Source organism: Trachemys scripta, chromosome 14, assembly GCF_013100865.1.
Source record: "Trachemys scripta elegans isolate TJP31775 chromosome 14, CAS_Tse_1.0, whole genome shotgun sequence".
Taxonomy (NCBI): domain Eukaryota; kingdom Metazoa; phylum Chordata; order Testudines; family Emydidae; genus Trachemys; species Trachemys scripta.
Window position 1 is genome coordinate 27,678,704 of NC_048311.1, and position 18,156 is coordinate 27,696,859.

The following is an 18,156-nucleotide window of genomic DNA, read 5'->3' on the forward strand; positions in this document are numbered from 1 at the left end:
ATTCAAGTGGTCTTCAAAGTCTTGGCGTGTGTAAGCGTTTTCAAATGTCAACCGTGTGATGCAAAAGTAGAGCAGGTTGTGGGCTGGGCTGGACAGCTGGCCACATGTACAGCTGTTGAGATATATCAGGAGACTGGGGGACTAGACTTGTGAGTGAGGATTCTATTAATGCACATAATGAATAAAGTAACTGATGCAGCTCGGGTTACGAACTCCTCCCTGCTGGGTTTGTGCCGCAAGTTCCATAAGCCAACTAAGAGCAAAGCTAGCTCAGTGTCATTAATATTCACAACCGCGAGACCACTCAAGACATGGCCAGGAGCCGGGACTGGTGTAAACGTTTCCTGTTAGAATGTAAAAGCATTTGTCTTTGTAATAAAGATGAGCGTGAACCCACTTTTATTCCAAAGAACCCATTATTAGTTCTAACAATATCCTCCGATACACCCTGAAGCTGGGTTTTTTCAAAGGTTCAAACACCCCAAACTTTGGTGGAGTTGGATTTGTCTCTGATTCCAGAACAGAATTTTGTGATTCAGATTCTTCTCCACTATGGAAGCACAGTGTCCACTACCCACCTGGCCTACTGAAAACATTACTTGTTATCGGCGAACACTTGGTTTAGGTATTCATCACCCAAAATTAACAATCAGCCATGATTCAGAGTAGCAGCCGGGTTAGTATGAGTGGCAAGGACAGGAGTCTGACCACGCAATGTCTTCAGCAGCTGAAAGAGAACCACTTGACCATTCAGCAAGTGCCTGAGTGGGGAAGGATACAAATCAAATACAATGGCGAGGGGAAAATGCTTTTCCACAGTGCAACGGTTTTTCTAGGCTCGCCTCCCGCATGACCATAACTAAAAGAGCTGGCGTGTGGCCTGCACAGTAGCAGCTGGCGTGCTGCTGTACATATCTGGCAAATAGGTGACTGGATCTGGGTTTGTCATCAGGCCAGCAATGCTTGTTTTGTGGAGGGGCCTGGGCCTTGTGCTCTCCTCTGCAGCCTCACGCTTTGTCTCCTACCGAGGCAGTGGTATGGTAGATTTTGATGAAGCTTGGTATGGCACTGAAGACGGAGTAAAAAGCAGCAATCTGTTTCTTGCAGAGAAGGGACGTATAATGAGCCTAGTGAGGCAGAATTCTTACCTCCCACCCGGATTTGTTCGTCTGCTGTTGAAACACGTCCCTGTCCTAAAACTACACCTCTGCCCCGATATAACGCGACCCAATATAACATGAATTCGGATATAACATGGTAAAGCAGTGCTCTGGGGGGGGGGGGAGGGGCTGCGCAGTCCGGCGGATCAAAGCAAGTTCCATATAACGGGGTTTCACCTATAACACGATAAGATTTTTTGGCTCCCGAGGACAGCGTTATATCAGGATAGAGGTGTGTAGCTGGCGATTATGGTACTTCGCCCTCTGCGATGGGGTATACAAACCCCATACTGGGCAACACAGGTTAATGAGCTAACGTGGGCGCAGGTGGCCCTGCTCCCTCACATCTGTGAGGTATGTCAGAATTGGAGGAAGGAACTTCAGAGGGAGAAACGCAGCTCAGTTGAGGGCAGACCAGGGAGGAGAGCGGACCTTCAGTCCTCAGCTCCTGGAGAGAGAGCCAGCAGAAGACAGAAACTCCTCAGATGACCATTGTCCGGAAGAGAGGAAGGAAGGGTGGGTGAGCCGGCCAACCAGCTAGCTGGATGCTGACTCCCCTTGACAGGGGACTATACCTCTCTATTTACCTGTGAACTCTATTTAGGGCCACAGCTCGACAAGAAATCCTGAAGAAAGCTTTGGGATGATTCATTTGTTGGAGCCCTCCCCTGTCAGAATAGTCTAGAATAAATCCTTGAGGGCAATCTTTTGGGGTTCCCCAACCCAGGGCTCTGCATTGTGTAAGGAAGCCAAATGGATGAACTTTAACAAAGTTTGGCAAAAGTGTGGTTTGGATCAAAGCACTCACAGCATGATATATTCTCAGAGGGCTAGTGAGGATTAGCAGCTACAGAGCTGTCCGGTGGGTAGGGCGAATTGGGGCGACTGCTCTGGGCCCGGCGCTTTGGGGGGCCCCATGGGCCGGTGTGATTGGCTGGTGCAATTGGTCCTGGAAGAGACGAATCCGTCACTTCCGCCTTGGGCCCTGCACTCCCCTAGGAATGGCCCTTAGCAGCTAGAGAGCATCCATAAACTTCATCCATCCATGTCCATTCCAAATTGATCTGTTGTTCAGTTTTATTACAGTGGTTCCAGCAATACTTCAATTGTTAAGGCTGAGTTAGCAAATCTCTATCAGCCCTAATTTTGTGGGTTTTAATATTTCAGGTGTTTCAAGTCACACATGGCTAAGATGAGATCTTCAGTTTGCCTGCCTGACTGGAAAGTTTCATTTAATATTTTAGACCTTTAAACCCATTAAGTTAATTGGACCCGGTTCCTTTTTTCTTTCTTTCTCTCTCTTTTTTTTTTTGGAATGTGAAATGTGTATTTAAAGAGACATTGTCAAGAAGTTTGGGGCCGTTTCCAAACCAATAGCTGTCCTTCTGTTTAACTTCAGGGGTCTTTGGATCAGGCCTTTAGTTCCCAAATTTTAGATTGTGTTTAAAAAAAATGACATTTTGCAAATCCTCACAGGTTAGCAACGTTGACCATGCATTTTACATGCAACCAGACGTAAGGGGTTTTAAAATTCCTTTGCAGTGTTGGCAACCCAGATGACAAAACCAGCATGAGCTTTGGGCTAGTACATGAAAATCATCAGTTTAAACTGGCTCCAGATGGAAAATGAAATGTGGAGTCTAGTTTCACTAGCCAAGTTGACTCCAGTGCAAAAGTAAAATAAAGAAAAAAACTAGTAAAAAGCAAAATACACACACACACACACACACACGAGAGAGAGAGACACACACACACCTATCTATCTATATACAGAGAGAGAGAGAGATCTTAAGGCATTAGCAGAAACACAAATTGGGACATTTGCTTAAAACTATTATTTATTTGTATATGTATTGGTCCCCAGTCAGGATTGGGGACCAATTTTCTCCATAAAGAGGAAGGATTGTCTACCATCCTAGGACATGAGAAACCTGCGTTTGTCTCAATTCTGTCACAGATTTCCTGTGTGACCTTGAGCAAGTCGCTTAGCCGCTCTGTGCCTCAGTCCCTCATCAGTAAGGGGATAATAGCACTGCCCTACCTCACCAGTGTATTGTGAGGATAAATGCATTAAAGATTGTGAGGGGCTCAGATACTAAAGTAATGGGGCCTGTAAAACTACCGAAGATAGATAGCTTGTGCTCGCCAGTATTCAAATGCATCATAAGAGACAGTCCCTGCCTCAAAGAGCCTTCACTCTTAATAGACATAACAGAGAAAAGAGATGAAGTGACTTGCCCTATGACTGCAGATCAGTGGCAGAGTTGGGACTAGCACTCAGTTCTCTTGACAGTCAGTCCAATAATCTACCCACTGGACCACACTGTCTCTCTGATTATTTTTAGCTGGCGATGTGTACTGTTAAGATTGAAAACTCACCATTGCACAGGTGCAGCCCTATGATTGTATTTTGAGGAATTGACTCCTGGCCCCACTGAAGTCGGTGGCAAATCTCCCAGCGTAGCCAGGAGGAACAATCCCTTCCCATTCTCTTGGAGACTTTGCCAGATCACAAAAATAATTCCATGAGGCTGTCAATGCAAAGCTACAAAGGCCACTGTGGAGATGACATTACAATTACAATGTCAAACTGATGGTGGTGACAATGCCTGCATGTCAAAATGTTGGTAAAAAATGTCAATGGAAATCTGTAAATACCATGTTACCATGTCAAGATAATGTCAAAACTATTTCAATACTGTTTTGTGAACACCATGTTACAATGTCAAAATAAAGGTAAAACAGTGTCAGTTCAAGTCAGCGGTGATGGGTTTGGAGAAATGAGTCAAGGGCAAAATGAAGGATGGGGGAGAGAAAGAATATATTTAAAATGTTATGAAACAAAATAATTGTAACCTGGAGATCTGTATGTGGCAAATGGATAATAATGATTGTTAATAATACCATGAATCCACATATTTCAAAATGCTTCATAAGCGTTAATTAATTCTTGCAATAAAACTGCACGGTGGACTAGTAAATTATTGTAAGCTCATTGGGGCAGGGACAGTTCTTGCTCTGTGTTTGTACAGCACCTAGCACAATGGGGCTTTGGTCCATGTCTGGGGCTCCTGGGTGCTATGGTAACACAACTAAATAATAATATATTGTTCCTTTTTTGGAGCAACTGAAACGCACAGTGAGTAAATGCCAAATCTGAAACTAGACCCTCAGAAGAGCCAGTTCCATTCTGCAACCATTAGACTGTGCCTCCATGTTAAAATGGATCAGTTCAATAGCTCTTCATGGTATTAGCCCTTTACCGTTCAGGAGGCAATTCTCGTAGGGCAAGTCTACACTACAGTGCTACATCGGTGCAGCTGCGCCTCTGTAGCATGTCTGGTGAAGACACACATGCCAACAGGAGAGCGCTCTCTTGCTGGCATAATTATTCCACCTCGGTGAGAAGCGGAAGCAGTGCTGGTGTGGATAGCACGAAACTTGCGTGGCTCAGGGGGGACACTGTTTCACACCCGTGAGCGATGTAAAGTAATCGACTTAAGTGGTAGTGTAGACCTGCCTTTAGACCAGCACTTCCCTGCTCCAGGGGCTTACAATAGAGATAAACGTCTGGGAATTGTCATCCCAGTGTTGCTTGGACTTTTCAGCTGACATGGCAAGGAATGCTGGGGGAAAGGTAGGGTATTTAAGCAGCTGTCTCCCCTCAGAAGAGGGAGAGATTGTGGCGGGAATAGTTGAAAGTGTCACCTAGAGACAGGTATGTGAAATGGTCTTTGGGTCTGGGTCTTGGCTGGGGAACAGTAACTGTAGAGGAGTTTGACTGAACTTTGTCATCTGGTTGTCTCAGGAGTCTTGTCAGAAGAAAAGTCTGGGTGCTGTTTCATGAGGAATTAAGTGTTGCAGCAGGCAGACAGACTTGTAGGACAGAGATTTCTAGTGAATGTGCTGAGAAGCCTGTGCATCTCCAATAGCAGCATGCATTCCAGAACGCCAGGTGTCATGAGATTCTGCATCAGCCGTTCCCCAGACCTGCAATTCCAAACTCTGCTTGATGGGTTCCAGGATTGGATTTTGAAGATTATGACATTGATGGTGAGGAACGTGATGTGCGGAGCTAGTGTGCATCAGCAGTGAAATCCAGTAAACTGAGGTCCAGGAACATCAAAAATATGTCAATATCCATCTGTGTCAAACAAGAGTGCCAATGCTGGAGTCAGAAAACAACAGCACTGAACTAAAGGCTTCTGTTATGGAAGCGCTGGTCTCTATTCCATCGTTAGAACAGAGTTTTCATTTAATAGAGATCTACTTAGCAGTGTGTAAGATCGAGCACCCCAACTCAATGTAAAGTGTTGAGGCAAGCTCAGAAATGTCAGTGCTAAACTTCTACAACGAAGCAGGAGCATTAAACAAACCAGTTAATGTATTTCTGGTTCAGGATTGGAAACTCCTGCTGCTTACCAATGGAGATGATTGAACTAAATGCTTGTTGTTTAGATGCTATGAAGCACAAGAGTGAAATACTGACCTTCTGTCCCTAGCTTTTACAGGACAGTGGACGCAATCGTCTGGTAAGTCTTTTCCATCACTAGCTCTTATGCTTCTGTTTTCTTGTTTGTGCCTCTCTTCTGATGGCTGCCTGTGATCCCTGTTTGGGGTTAGACATTTTTGGAAACTTGCACGCAGTTATTGAGACCTGCCATTAGCCTTGCTAATACGGTGCACTGAGGTTTGAATTGCTAATGTCAGTAAAGTGCTTTGGGTTCAATGAATGAATGTGCAACGTGGGGAAAATTTTGAAGAGGCAAAACACTTCCCACATGCTGGTTTGCAGTGGGGTATTGCAGGGCTTTAGCCTATAGATCACAACCAGCAGACCACAGGGAAGAGAAAATATGCTGTAGATCGCATTCACACCAGGTTTGCACGACCTTTTGTCAGCACAAACCCCGTCCAGTGTAGTGTATAGGAATAGGGAAGTATCCCTTTAAATAGGTTGCGAATTCTCTAGTGGTGCTCACAGTGTTGTGTTCTAGAACAGGGGTCGGCAACCTTTCAGAAGTGGTGTGCTGAGGCTTCATTTATTCACTCTAATTTAAGGTTTCACGTGCAGTCATACATTTTAACGTTTTTAGGTGGTCTCTTTAGATAAGTCTATAATATAGAACTAAACTATTGTTGTATGTAAAGTAAATACGGTTTTTAAAATGTTTAAGAAGCTTAATTTAAAATTAAATTAAAATGCAGAGTCTCCCGGACCGGTGGCCAGGACCTGGGCAGTGTGAGTGCCACTGAAAATCAGCTTGCATGCTACCTTCGGCACACGTGCCATAGGTTGCCTACCCCTGTTTTAGAAGTAGCCAGAAGCCAACCAGAGTAGCTGTGTGTTTATGTAATGATTTTGCCTGTTGTGTATGTTCAGTAAATGCAATTATTTGGACTCCATTGTGCCCATGTGGTTCCTACTTATTGTGTTGTGTAAAGAGCAAAACACACAACAGGGAGGAAACTGTAGTGCCATATATAGTCTCAACTTCACTTCCTCTGGGTAATTAGAGGCCAGTGCAGCCCCTAAAGTGGGGCCAACACTGGTCTAGAAGGGGGCATAGCCAGAATGTACAAGTACTGCCCTTATTTACCACTTCAGCCTCAGTGGCTCCTACTATAAATTCCCCAGTAGAAATTAACAGGAGGGAAGCCCAAAGGAAGGTAGCAAAGGGCACTCCATGTGTATTTTCCTGGGGCAAAAGCCCCTGAGTCCAAGGGACCTCTCTGGTGCAGCAACTGTTATATGTTGCCTCCCTGCACCAGCGTTAGTGATTCTGACCCTGTATACGTCAGTGTAAAACAGCCTGCAGTAAGCCCTTGATGACCGGGTCTCTCTAGAATTATCTCCAAGAGCATTTGCTTTTCCTTGGGAACCTCCCCAGAGACCCTACTTGCAAGTGGCTAAAAATCCTTGAATTTCAACTGCAAAGGAGAATAACGTTCAAGGGGACAAGAAAGTCCTGAGAACAACCCAACAGCTCAGCTGCAACACGCACCAAAGGGGAGTCCTACACTGAGCAGCTTCAAATGCCTAAGGAATCTGTCAGGAGACCAAAACGGCTGCTCTGGAAATATCAGGCATAGTCTGGCAATCGGGATCCTTTCCAGTACAGTATGAGTCAGTCAGAGGGAGGGGGATTACCAGCCCCAGTGCAATCTCACGATGACTTTTTTTGGAGAAGGTGCTGATTTGAGTCTGACGCCCTACCCCAAGGAAAATTTCATGTTGACTGAGAGTACTGGCTTGACAGCCCTTGGAGACTGAAGCCCCTTATCTAGCCGTAGAAGAGGTACAGTATGGTGCCGCACGCAGCCAAAACAAGGTGCCTCACACCTCCAGCCAAGTGGGCGAAGGTGGGAGTTCATTCTGCGTGACCCATTACATCCTTGGCTTGTGTGCTGGGACTGCAAAGAAGGGGGTCAGTTAGGGTTTGATCTTCAACAGCTCCTAATTAAGTCAGTGGGAGTTGCAGGTTTTCAACACCTCTGAAAATGAGGGCCTAGATATCTCCTAGCAGGTGTGGGAGGTGGGAGATCTGGTTTCTTCTATTGCTGGCTCTGTCTCAGACTCACGGTGTGGCTTTGGGCCAGTAACTTAGTTTTTCTGCTTCCCCATCTGTGGAATGGGGATAATAGACTTCCTTATCTCACAGGATGGTGACATAATTAATGCTTGCAAAGGACTTTGGGATCTTCAGATAAAAGGCGCTATAGAGGAGCAAACTGCTAGCAGGTGCTGGCACTGTTCAGCAGGACCCCATTAGCTATCAAAGTGTCTGTATCAAAGGTAATGAAGCTGTCAGTTTCACGAGAGCCCGGGAAGCCTTTATTATTCCCATTGTGGACCTTGCCAGGGATGGCCATGCATACACAATAAATTGCCCCCTAGCTGAAGAAATTTACGTTTCAAATGGCTGAACAACACTATATCTTTCGAGGCATAAAAATGGAATAATGTGTCACCCACGGAGAGAAACATTACAGCCGCTTACATTTCTGCTTTCTGAACTACGGCCATGAGTTTTCATGAAAGCAGAACAGCCTAAAGGGAGCAGATTCTAAAACAGAAAAAGAATGCATTAAAAATGTAATGCCTTTTCTTTTGAAATAGTCTCTTGTTAAATTTCACTAGACATCAGTCGATTTTATGAGCCCCGTTTTTACTTTACTTTTTAGACGCTGGAAATTCCACAGGTCCTTCGCAAGTCGAGCGTACAAAAGTGAATGTGTGTTTGCAAGTGCAGGCACAGCCACTGCCCTCAAAACAGGCTTTCTGTTGCTGAGGAAGCAACCACTCGTGATCCTGCTTTAGTCTAATTGCAACCTTCCAGGACAGCAATGTTGTTAACGCATTAGTTATTTCTTCCAGCTGTAGTTGGCATTTTCTCCTCCTGCCAAGGTTCAAGCTGTCTGCTCTCATTCAGCTGTTGCTGCCTTGATCAGTTTGAGAGGACTCGTCTAAACAACACAGGGAACACCTCATACAGAAAGAAAGGGGAAATCCACTCCAGAGGCAGAGGGCTTATGCAAGGCCGAAAGCACTAGCATTCTAGGTCAAATGCACCCCACCAGTCAAGAAGGTTTTAAAGAACTCCTGTGGTCACAAACATCTCCAGCCCTCTACACCTGTGCAGATTCTCAGGCCTGGGTGGGTGGCCTCTTTAAAAGGAGTCGCTCTGGCTATTGGGGGTGGTGCATAGGATAAGAGCTGGAATCCAGAGAAGAGGGTTACTTGTGAGGAACAACTTGGGCGTACTGTCAGCCTGAGCCCTCTAAGGGGGGGTTTGTTTATTTGATTGAAATACCCAGCACTAACTCTTGACTTGACCCCTAACCAAGCCCAGGGTAGGAGCTGAGACTTTCTGCACAGCCTGAAAGCCTGTGTCCCCTCTTTTGTATAAGGGGAAGGGGGCTCTGGCCTTGGAACTACTGCCTTTCTTGTTTTTTACGCACACCCACACCCTGTGCCCCAGAAGGGCTGGACTCGCTAAGAAGTACAGCTAGAGGGCTATACTCTATGTCCCAGGACTGGCCCTCAGAACTCCTGTTGCCTAGGAAATTATGTATGAGGTAAGCCAGGTCCCTGCCTTCCTTCTACTCAAAGGGCAACCTCAAGACATAACCTTTGACTAGGGTTACCACCCATCCAGGTTTTCCCAGGATCCTCCCTCTTTTGAGGGAGCTATTCTGAAAATTGTCCCCAATGGATTTAGGAACACATTGAATGTCACTGAGACATGTGCTCCTAAATCCCTTAGGCACTTTGAAAATTCTTCCCCCTTAGATTTTAAAGTTACCTAGGGGTGACAGGCCCAAAATGCCTGGGTTTTTAGGTTCCTTTTTAAATTGAGTATTTTCTATCACACCTGTTTGAAATGGAACCTCGTGGTGATTCTATTCCAATTCTTCCCCAGTTGTGCTCTGTGTGAGCATCTTATGAATGCAGAGACAAAACTGATTTCCGGAAGAGCAGCTAACAAAAGGAAAATTGTGGCACATCCTCCAGAAGGCTTTAGTATATAAACTATCATTAAGTGGTTCTAGCGATCTCCTGTTGGCAAGTACCCACATTTAAAAATCAATAACACATGAAATATAAACATACTATTAATGAGGACCTGTTGGGAAACACAGGGGGGTTTAATTAGTTGCACTTTAGCAGCTGTGTCTGTGAGACACACAATTATGTCTTTTTCCTTGAGAAAATGCTAAATGAGATATCTCCGGACCAAAAGCTGCATTCTTTTCTGCCTGGAAAATTCATTGCCTAGCCTTGTTCCCCTCTGGCATTTATGCTTGTGGTTTTTCCAAGTGATAAAGGCCCTGATTCAGCATGTGCATAATAGAAATGCTGATTACAGCCAGATCCTGCAACCCTCTCCTCTCATGAGCCACCTTTACTCATGCAAGCAATCCAAGTGATTTTTAATAGGGACTATTAATAAATAGTATAAATTAATAATTAGTATAAATAAATGAATAAAAACTTCTCCCTTAGTAATGGGTTTGCAGGCCAATCTCATTATCTTTAGACATGAACCCCTAGCTAACTGGTCCATGATTTAAAGAAACAAAGCATTTCAATCAGGGAAATCATTTCCCTGTCCTGATGTCCTGCAGTAAGGAAGATGCGAGTCCAATCCTTCACATGTCAATGACGTTCCTCACTGCCATAGAGTGGAAATCATACCGAGTGTGCTTGGGGACGTGAAAGAGAATAACTAATGCTACTCTCTGCAAGGAAAGCCCCCTAGGGTCTGTTGGATCCAGGACACCTGTGTGACTTTCTCACTGTTTTTCTCCTGTGTGTTTAAACTGCTTTAGCTCAAAATCGGAGATGGGATTGAGCTGCAATGTTTGGACCTGAAGCTTCCCAAATTTCAGGTTCCCAAATTGTGGTCTTGTCTCCTATCCATTCAAACTGTATTTCCAGCAAATGAACCATACACAGATTCTAGCTAAAATGGCTTCTCCTTAGCTGTATTCAGCTGAGGTATCCCATCTCCGCACTTGAGACTGATGGACAATCTTGCCTTAGAGGTTGGCCCTGTGAGGTGGAACATTGTATTGCCGATGTCCAAAAAATTCTCCCATACTCTAGGCATGAAATCCTGACTCCATTGAAGTCAATGGCAAACTCCCATTGACTTGAAGGGGGCCAGGATTTTACCCTAGTTTTTTATTATAGAAACATAATGTCCATAACAAACAAATTAACATAACTGCTTCACACTGGCTTGAATTAACCAGCCTGTCTTCCCGCATTGCCCCCAATCCTGACCTCTTGAAAAGTTAACAATTCAACCTCTTCCAGAGGAGCTACGTCCCCATCTCTGGCTGGTCACTGCTGACTGGTTGTTTGTGGGTCCAAGCTGTTAAAAGAACCTTTCCTAGCATGCATTTCTGGTAGGCGACCCTCTATGTTTGGTTGGGCAAGGCAAGTGCTGCATCAGATGTTGACGAATGCACTTCAATCTCTTCTACAGGGTAAGGATTTTTTAGTTCCTATTATGTCAACTTATTTCCAAAAAGACGACATATCCTCTCACCTGAAATCCTTCTCACTTTTCAAACTGGCCACAAAGCTTCTCCCTCCACTCCCCGCAATCATCTTCCCTTCCTATACTTGTACCAGTTATTTCTGTGTGCTGTGAGGCAGCCAGGCTTATGACTCTGTCCCCCAGCTTGCCCTGCAATGTGGGAACATCCCTGTTGAACTATTTCATTCTTAGCCAGAGTCAAGGGCAGAGTCAGTCTTGCACCGAGAATGAGCTTTGACTGGCTTACCCCCTGGGAATGGAGGCATTTGAAAAGCTGAATCCTTTGTTTGCCTACCTCCAGATGTGTCCACTGATCAGATATATACACACACACTTTATCTTTAGAGAATGTGGAGACTTGGGAAATGTAAAGGTGAAGTTAAAAGCACCATTTGAAGAAGAAATATTGCCCGTGATCACTGAATGGTTCAGAATGATTTAGGGTGAATAGTGGGGCTGCTGAACTCATGACCTTTGTTCAGTGCATTTCGCACAGCTGGGGATTTTATATTCACAGAAATAGAAAATTTCTAGAGTTTTAAAATGCGGGTAGACAAGAGGCTCTTTCTTCAGAGAAAAACTTACAAGAGTGTAGAAAGGCGAATGCACAGAAAAGAGTTCGCACCAGACCCTGGTGGGGATGGGAATGGATTGTAAGGGTATGATTTGACTTTTTTGTGAATCTGTGGGTCCCCACCACCTCTTGAAAATCAGGTCCTGGAAGTCCCAGATTGGGATTATCCCAAAAACAGAGGAACACAAAATTAGCAAATACTTCCATAAACTTGGCTGTATGTCCCCATGTCCACAGGGAGTCTGATGTGGACTCCTCAGTGAAAGTGTTACGGATCGGCATTTGCTTTTACTAATGAATGTATATGCTGCAGTATTCATAACGACTCATGGGCAAACCTCAAGAGGGTTGGGTTGGGGTTGGGAAAGCTGCTGGAAATAACGCAGCTTTTCCCAATGTTACCCAACCACTTAGCTGGAAATCTTGTGTGTGAACACAGCGTCTATCCCACGATGATTAGGACTTTTGGTTTCAGAGATACTATGAGAATATTTTTTTTCTTGCAGTATGTTGTCTTGTGGTAGCCTTCCCAGCTACAACTAGGGTGTTAAGAGAAGTGTGAAAACAACCTCAAAAATAATTTTAACCAAATTTCATCATCCCACCTCCTTCCCTCCACCCCCTCTCACCCCCACTCCCCCAAATTCCTAGTTCAAGTTCATTTAGAATGCTGGACAAAAGTTTAAAAATTTTTTATGTCCAGGGCAGGGTCATCAATCCTAATTGCAGGTTGCTAAAAATTCACTTGACGTTGTGTCTCAAACAGTATAACCAAACTTTTCTGCGAGGGACTATGAGAAGCCTGGTCTCAATTTCCATGTTCTGACAAGTTGAACATCTGATTAGATCTGGTTGGCCAGCGGGACTGGAACTGATGAGATAAGAGTCCATGTCACTACCCAGTGAAATAGTCTCCGGGATTAGAATCTTTCTACTTAAAGGGATACTGACAAGATTAAAAATATATACCCATTTTACCAGAAAACCCACACTTTATAAGTATTCAGCCCAAAGAATTTGTAAATTAAAATCTATATACCTTCTCCACACATTTAAAACATTTTATTTAAAAATAATAGTAAGTACAGTATACGTATTTGTGATTATATGGGCAGAACTGATGCACATTGGAAATAATACTTTTAGAACTGCAGACAGAAGCATAACCTCAAGGGACATGGTAGATTAGCCCTTGTGGATATGTGACCTATACAGAAAGAACAGAAAAAGAAATGCTAAAATGTTCTATTACTAAAAATGAACAGCATGTGAAGTGACTGCTATTTTCATCCCTATTCTGTTTGGAATGAGAAATAGGAAGAGATGGTCGAATAACTCCAGGTAGCTTTTTTTGTCTCTTAATACTGAATGCTGTGTTTTCTGGCTAGGATTATTTCAGAGAACCTGATTATTAATATTAATACTGGGGTAGCATCTAAAAATCCTAGAGATCAGAACTCCATTGTGCCCAGTACTGTCCACACATAAAACAAAAGGAGATTGTTACCTTCAGTGTTGTGGGGTTTTAGCTTACTCCTAGAGTAGTCAAATTGATTTCAGAGGGATTACTCATGGAGTAAGAGACTACACAACAGCCTGCTGGTGGAAAATTTTTGAATGAAACATGGTCTGGTTGGGAAACTGGGTTTTGTCAAAATCATAAGAACATAAAAATGGCCATACTGGGTCAGAACAATGGTCTATCTAGCCCAATAGCCTGTCTTCCGACGTGCCCATGCCAGGTGCTTCAGAGTGAACGAACAGAACAGGGCAATTATTGAGTGATCCAGCCCCTGTCATCCAGTCCCAACTTCTGGCAGCCAGAGGCTTAGGGACACCCAGAGCATGGGGTTATATCCCTGACCATTTTGGCTAATAGTCATTGATGGACTTGTCCTCCTTGAACTTATCTAATTATTTTGTGAGCCCAATTGTAGTTTTGGCCTTCACAACATCTGCTGGCAACAAGTTCCACGGGTTCACTGTGCATTGTGTGAAGAAGTACTTCCTTATGTTTGTTTTAAACCTGCTGCTTATTAATTTCATCAAATGACCTCCTGTGTTTCTTGTGTTATGTGAAGGAATAAATAATACTTCTTTATTCACTTTCTGCACACCATTCATGATTGTATAGACCTCTGTCATATCCCTGCCAACTTCAGTCATCTCTTTTCTAAACTGACTAGTCCCAGTCTTTTCAACCTCTCTTTATATGGAAGCTGTTCCAAACCCTTAATCAACATTTTTCTCAGGAAAAAAAAAATTGACTTTGGCAGTTTTTCATTGGGGGAAAATCAAAATGAAATGAAATCTTTATTTCAGTTTGACCCAAAGAGAAACATTAATATATCTCTACATCTGCCTGATACACCCTAGTGACTCATGGGAGTTGGAGTCCCAGGTTGTTCGTGTCCCTATTCTGCCCTATGGGCCTTCCTCTCTTGCCAGACTACATATCCCACCAAAGTGTCCCCTTGTTGAAATTCCATTTTCCAAACCACTCTACTCAGTGTGAATATGGGTTGCGGATTATGACCCAAAAAACTCCAGGGCTACATGCCCCTGGAGCTCAATGCCCCGTGCTTAGAGAATGGAGATCTAAATAATGCCAGAAATTGGCACAAGAGCTTAGGTTCTAAGGGAAAATGATCTGTATAAAAACAAAAGTTAGGACAGCCGAAGTGCCCCCTGAAGCTGAGGGGTTCTGTGGACCAGGTGTAGATGTACTGTACAAATATACATGTGTGGTTCTGCAAGCTTGACCCTCACATTAGAAAAGGGCTCATACTTCAACCTGAATCAGTTTTTGTTTCCAAACAGTCACTGAAAGAAGGTGATTTAAAAGAAAGAAACACACCAAAAACGACCTTCACACTGTCAGCTTTCTTTTCAATGGCCATGAGTTTAGAAAGACAACCTACATCTAACTCTTGATTTGAAAGGGAATGATTTTTTTAAACTACAGCAAACACAAATGAGGACTAATGTCTAACTCTTACTTTATTAACACAATAGGAAAAAATTCTGGGGAATTGCACTTGGAAATACATGGACTATAATAGGTGTAAATTAATAAGCACTTAGTATGACACATTGAGACAGAATGCTTTTCTTTAATGTGATTTTCTACCTCTATCATAGCTAATAAAATGATTTTAATTATTAAGAAATCTCAAAAAGGTAGGAAATTTATTGTTTGAAAGCATAAAGATTTATGTAAAAAATTATCTTCAAGATGTTTAATAACTTCACCTACTCCCACCCATCCCTCTTCCTCAAAAAGTTCTGTATTGGAAAGTAGATAAGAATTTTCCCTCCTGTTCAAATCAGCATTTGAAAAATTAAAAAAGCTATTAATATCTTTCCCCTTAATGCCTTAGAATTCCCTACATTCCATTCTAGTCAGCTCTCAGGGTGAAATTCACCCCAGTACAGACGACGTAAACAAGGATCCTAGCAGAGTTTTAGCGCCACATAAACTCTTAAAGAGGAATTAATGCACCGATCTGCTTTAATTGGATTACTTGCAAAATTAATCATGTGTTTAAATGCTCGATTGAAGCCTAAATGGGATTTAAAGGGGACAAGGAGAGGATTCTTTAAAAATTGGGATTGTACCTGATTTTCCTTCTTCAGGATGGTGTGAGACGGCCTGAGCTGTTTGTGGGTTTTGTTGTTGGTTTTTTATTTTTTATTCTTGTAGTTTGGACTGCCAAGGCCGCTCCTACTGGAGTTTTGTAGGACTCAGCTCAAATATACTGGGAAATTTTGTGCCCTAATTGAAAGGTTGAGGGATGTTCAACCTTTAACAAAGACATCCTTTACGTAAAATATCACTTAGTCATGGACGTTAAGTAGGGGTTCACAAACAAAGCATTTTAATCAAGCTGGCTGCGGACTCCCACCCTCAGTTGTTTAACTTTTTCAGTCTTGGCTCTTGTGATGTTATTTCACCAGGCCACCATTCACCATAGAGTTTTCAGGGCAGACAAGACCTAGGGTCAACTCTACACTTAAAACGCTTGCATTGGTGCAGCTGTGCCGATGCAGCGCTTTAACGAAGACGCTGTATGCCGATGGGAGAGAACTCTTCTGTCGGCGTAGTTAATCCACCTCCCTGAGAAGTGGGACACACTGGTCTCATGTAAAAATGAAATAGGAATTTCAAAGCAAATATTTCAGCCCTTTTTAGAAAAATGATAAAGAAGCAAATAACAACCCCCCCAAACCCACAAATCCACGTTTTTCCCCACCGTAAGTTACGTATAGGGTCCTGTGGGCCTCTCTGCACTTAGTGAATTCCATCATTCCAGAATAAATTACATTACTTTGAACCACAGTTTCAGCATAAAAACAACTGCAACTTGCACCCCGTGGTGCTTTTTCATGATAAAAAGTTTAATAAATATCTAGTAAACTGCAATTATTTTTGTTCTATCTTTTAAAATTGTCATTACATGACCTATAAGTCTGCATTTTGCAGAAATGTTCACCACTCTGAATAGGAGATTGGATCAGTAGATTAGCTTTCCCTTTTCTTACACACGTAGCCTAGATACCTTAACTTGCGCTAGCATTAGTGTTGCACTTGTGAAGCGTCAAGGAAAAAAAGTAATGTGCAACCCTTGTGGAATCTTCAATTTCACAGGTATTGGTTCCTACAGGCCCAGCTCTGTTTCCTGTTCCTGCAACACGTAGCGTATAGGAAACTGATCCTGAGAGGTCTGGTGCACCCTGTACATGCAGGAAGCACTCAGCACCTGGCAGGATCAGGCACTAGGTCTATTAGCAATGAGACGATTCAAGTGTTCTAAACTTTAGACAAGAAATGATATTTGCAAATACGTTTAAGCAGCTTCCGCTTTAACTCCGCACCATTTCACTATTTTAGAATGCATCCACCCTATGCTCACTGCTTCATCTGCATTGGCTCCATCAGCTCCTGGGTTCTAGTGCACAAGGAGCTAACAGTGGAGGCAGTACTGACCCTTGTAGCTCGCCCACTGTAGAATGCTGCAACATGCCATACATTGGTGTGCTACCGTTCGAATAGCACAAGATGGCTGCAAATAGTTTTGCCTTCTAGATTTTATTTTCTCGAGGAGGCAGTTGCTTCTGAGACAGACCTCTGCTCTCTCTCCCCTGTGTGAAAGGAAACTGGATCGTAGTTTTGAAGAGCTGCATTAGGCTCCGTTTGTGATAAGCTTTGGACTTGGCCATGAATTATGATTATTTTAAGAGACTTTATTTAAAAAAAATCACATTGCAATTCTTCTGTAATTCTTTAAAATTCCTGGTAACTAACTCTTTTCCAGTTTCTCTGACAAAACATTACAAAACTGCAGGGACATGAGTTGCTTTCACTTTCTTGTGACATCGGGAACTTTAATGAAACAAACTCCGAATAGCTTTTAAAACAGCTATGAATGTACAATATCTTTAGGCCATTCCAGTATTCCAAGGTCTCCGTTTGCTACCCTAGCACATGTCCTGTTTTGAGGAGGATTTTAAATTGCTCCTTCTCTTTTTTGAAGGCTCTATTCTGTTTTGACACTTTGAAAAAGAAAGAGAGAGAAAGCAAACCCTTCAGACAGGTGTCGTTCTCCTGTTAACCATATTGATGTGGAGTCCTTCTTTAAATTCCTTCTGAAGAAAGTTGTGGACCTGCAGAAAGCTGGCTTCTTGGTCCGCATGGTAACTGGCTGCAGTTGTAACCTTCAAGGGCTCTCTGGACAGAGTGTACATGGAAATTTCATTCATAGGGATGGAACTGGCAATCTTCATGCCAACTGGAGAAACGTCCCGAGACGGAGAAGGCTCTGTCGATCGAGAGCTTGATCTGGATCTCCTCCTCCTGTATCTGTAGCTTGGCATCCTGGCATAAGGGGAAGAGGAAGAAGTCTTAAGGAATTCCCTCTTGGTTTTAAATCTCAACTCTTTGTTTTTCTCAATGTAAATGTTCACTGCCAGTACTCCTATGGTTTCAGCCACAATAAAAGACAAAGCTCCGAAGTAAAAAGACCAGCCGTAGTTGTAATGGTTCTTTTTGTCCTCATCTCGCTTGTCACTTGGGTCACCTGCATTGCTGGATATATAGACAATGATCCCTATGATATTACTTAGTCCTGGAAAAAGAAACAACAAATTAGTCTTTACGGGTGGGAAGGCAGAAACTCAAACAAAATTGCCCTCTAGATCAGAAAACTTAAAATTGCTACAAGGCAAGATTTCATTTATTTATAGTAAAACAATATATCAGCAGTCATAAACTTAAAAACAAACCCAAAAGTTTGTCTGTGGGGAGGCATAAAAATATCTACTAGAAATTAGAGACATGATCTCACTGAATAGTTTATAATAACTCTTAGAAAGC

At 43.1% G+C, this 18,156-nt stretch overlaps 1 protein-coding gene across 1 annotated transcript in view; it reads right to left on the reverse strand.

Moving 5' to 3' along the window:
* Nucleotides 1-14,056: 14,056 nt before the first annotated feature.
* The window catches only part of CACNG4 (calcium voltage-gated channel auxiliary subunit gamma 4), a 59,002-nt gene continuing 54,902 nt past the window's right edge, over nucleotides 14,057-18,156 (reverse strand). Inside the window, exon 4 of the mRNA XM_034790527.1 lies at nucleotides 14,057-17,908. Within this exon, the coding sequence (XP_034646418.1) occupies nucleotides 17,370-17,908 (539 nt within the window). The 3' untranslated portion in view covers nucleotides 14,057-17,369. The remainder of the gene's footprint in view (nucleotides 17,909-18,156) is intronic.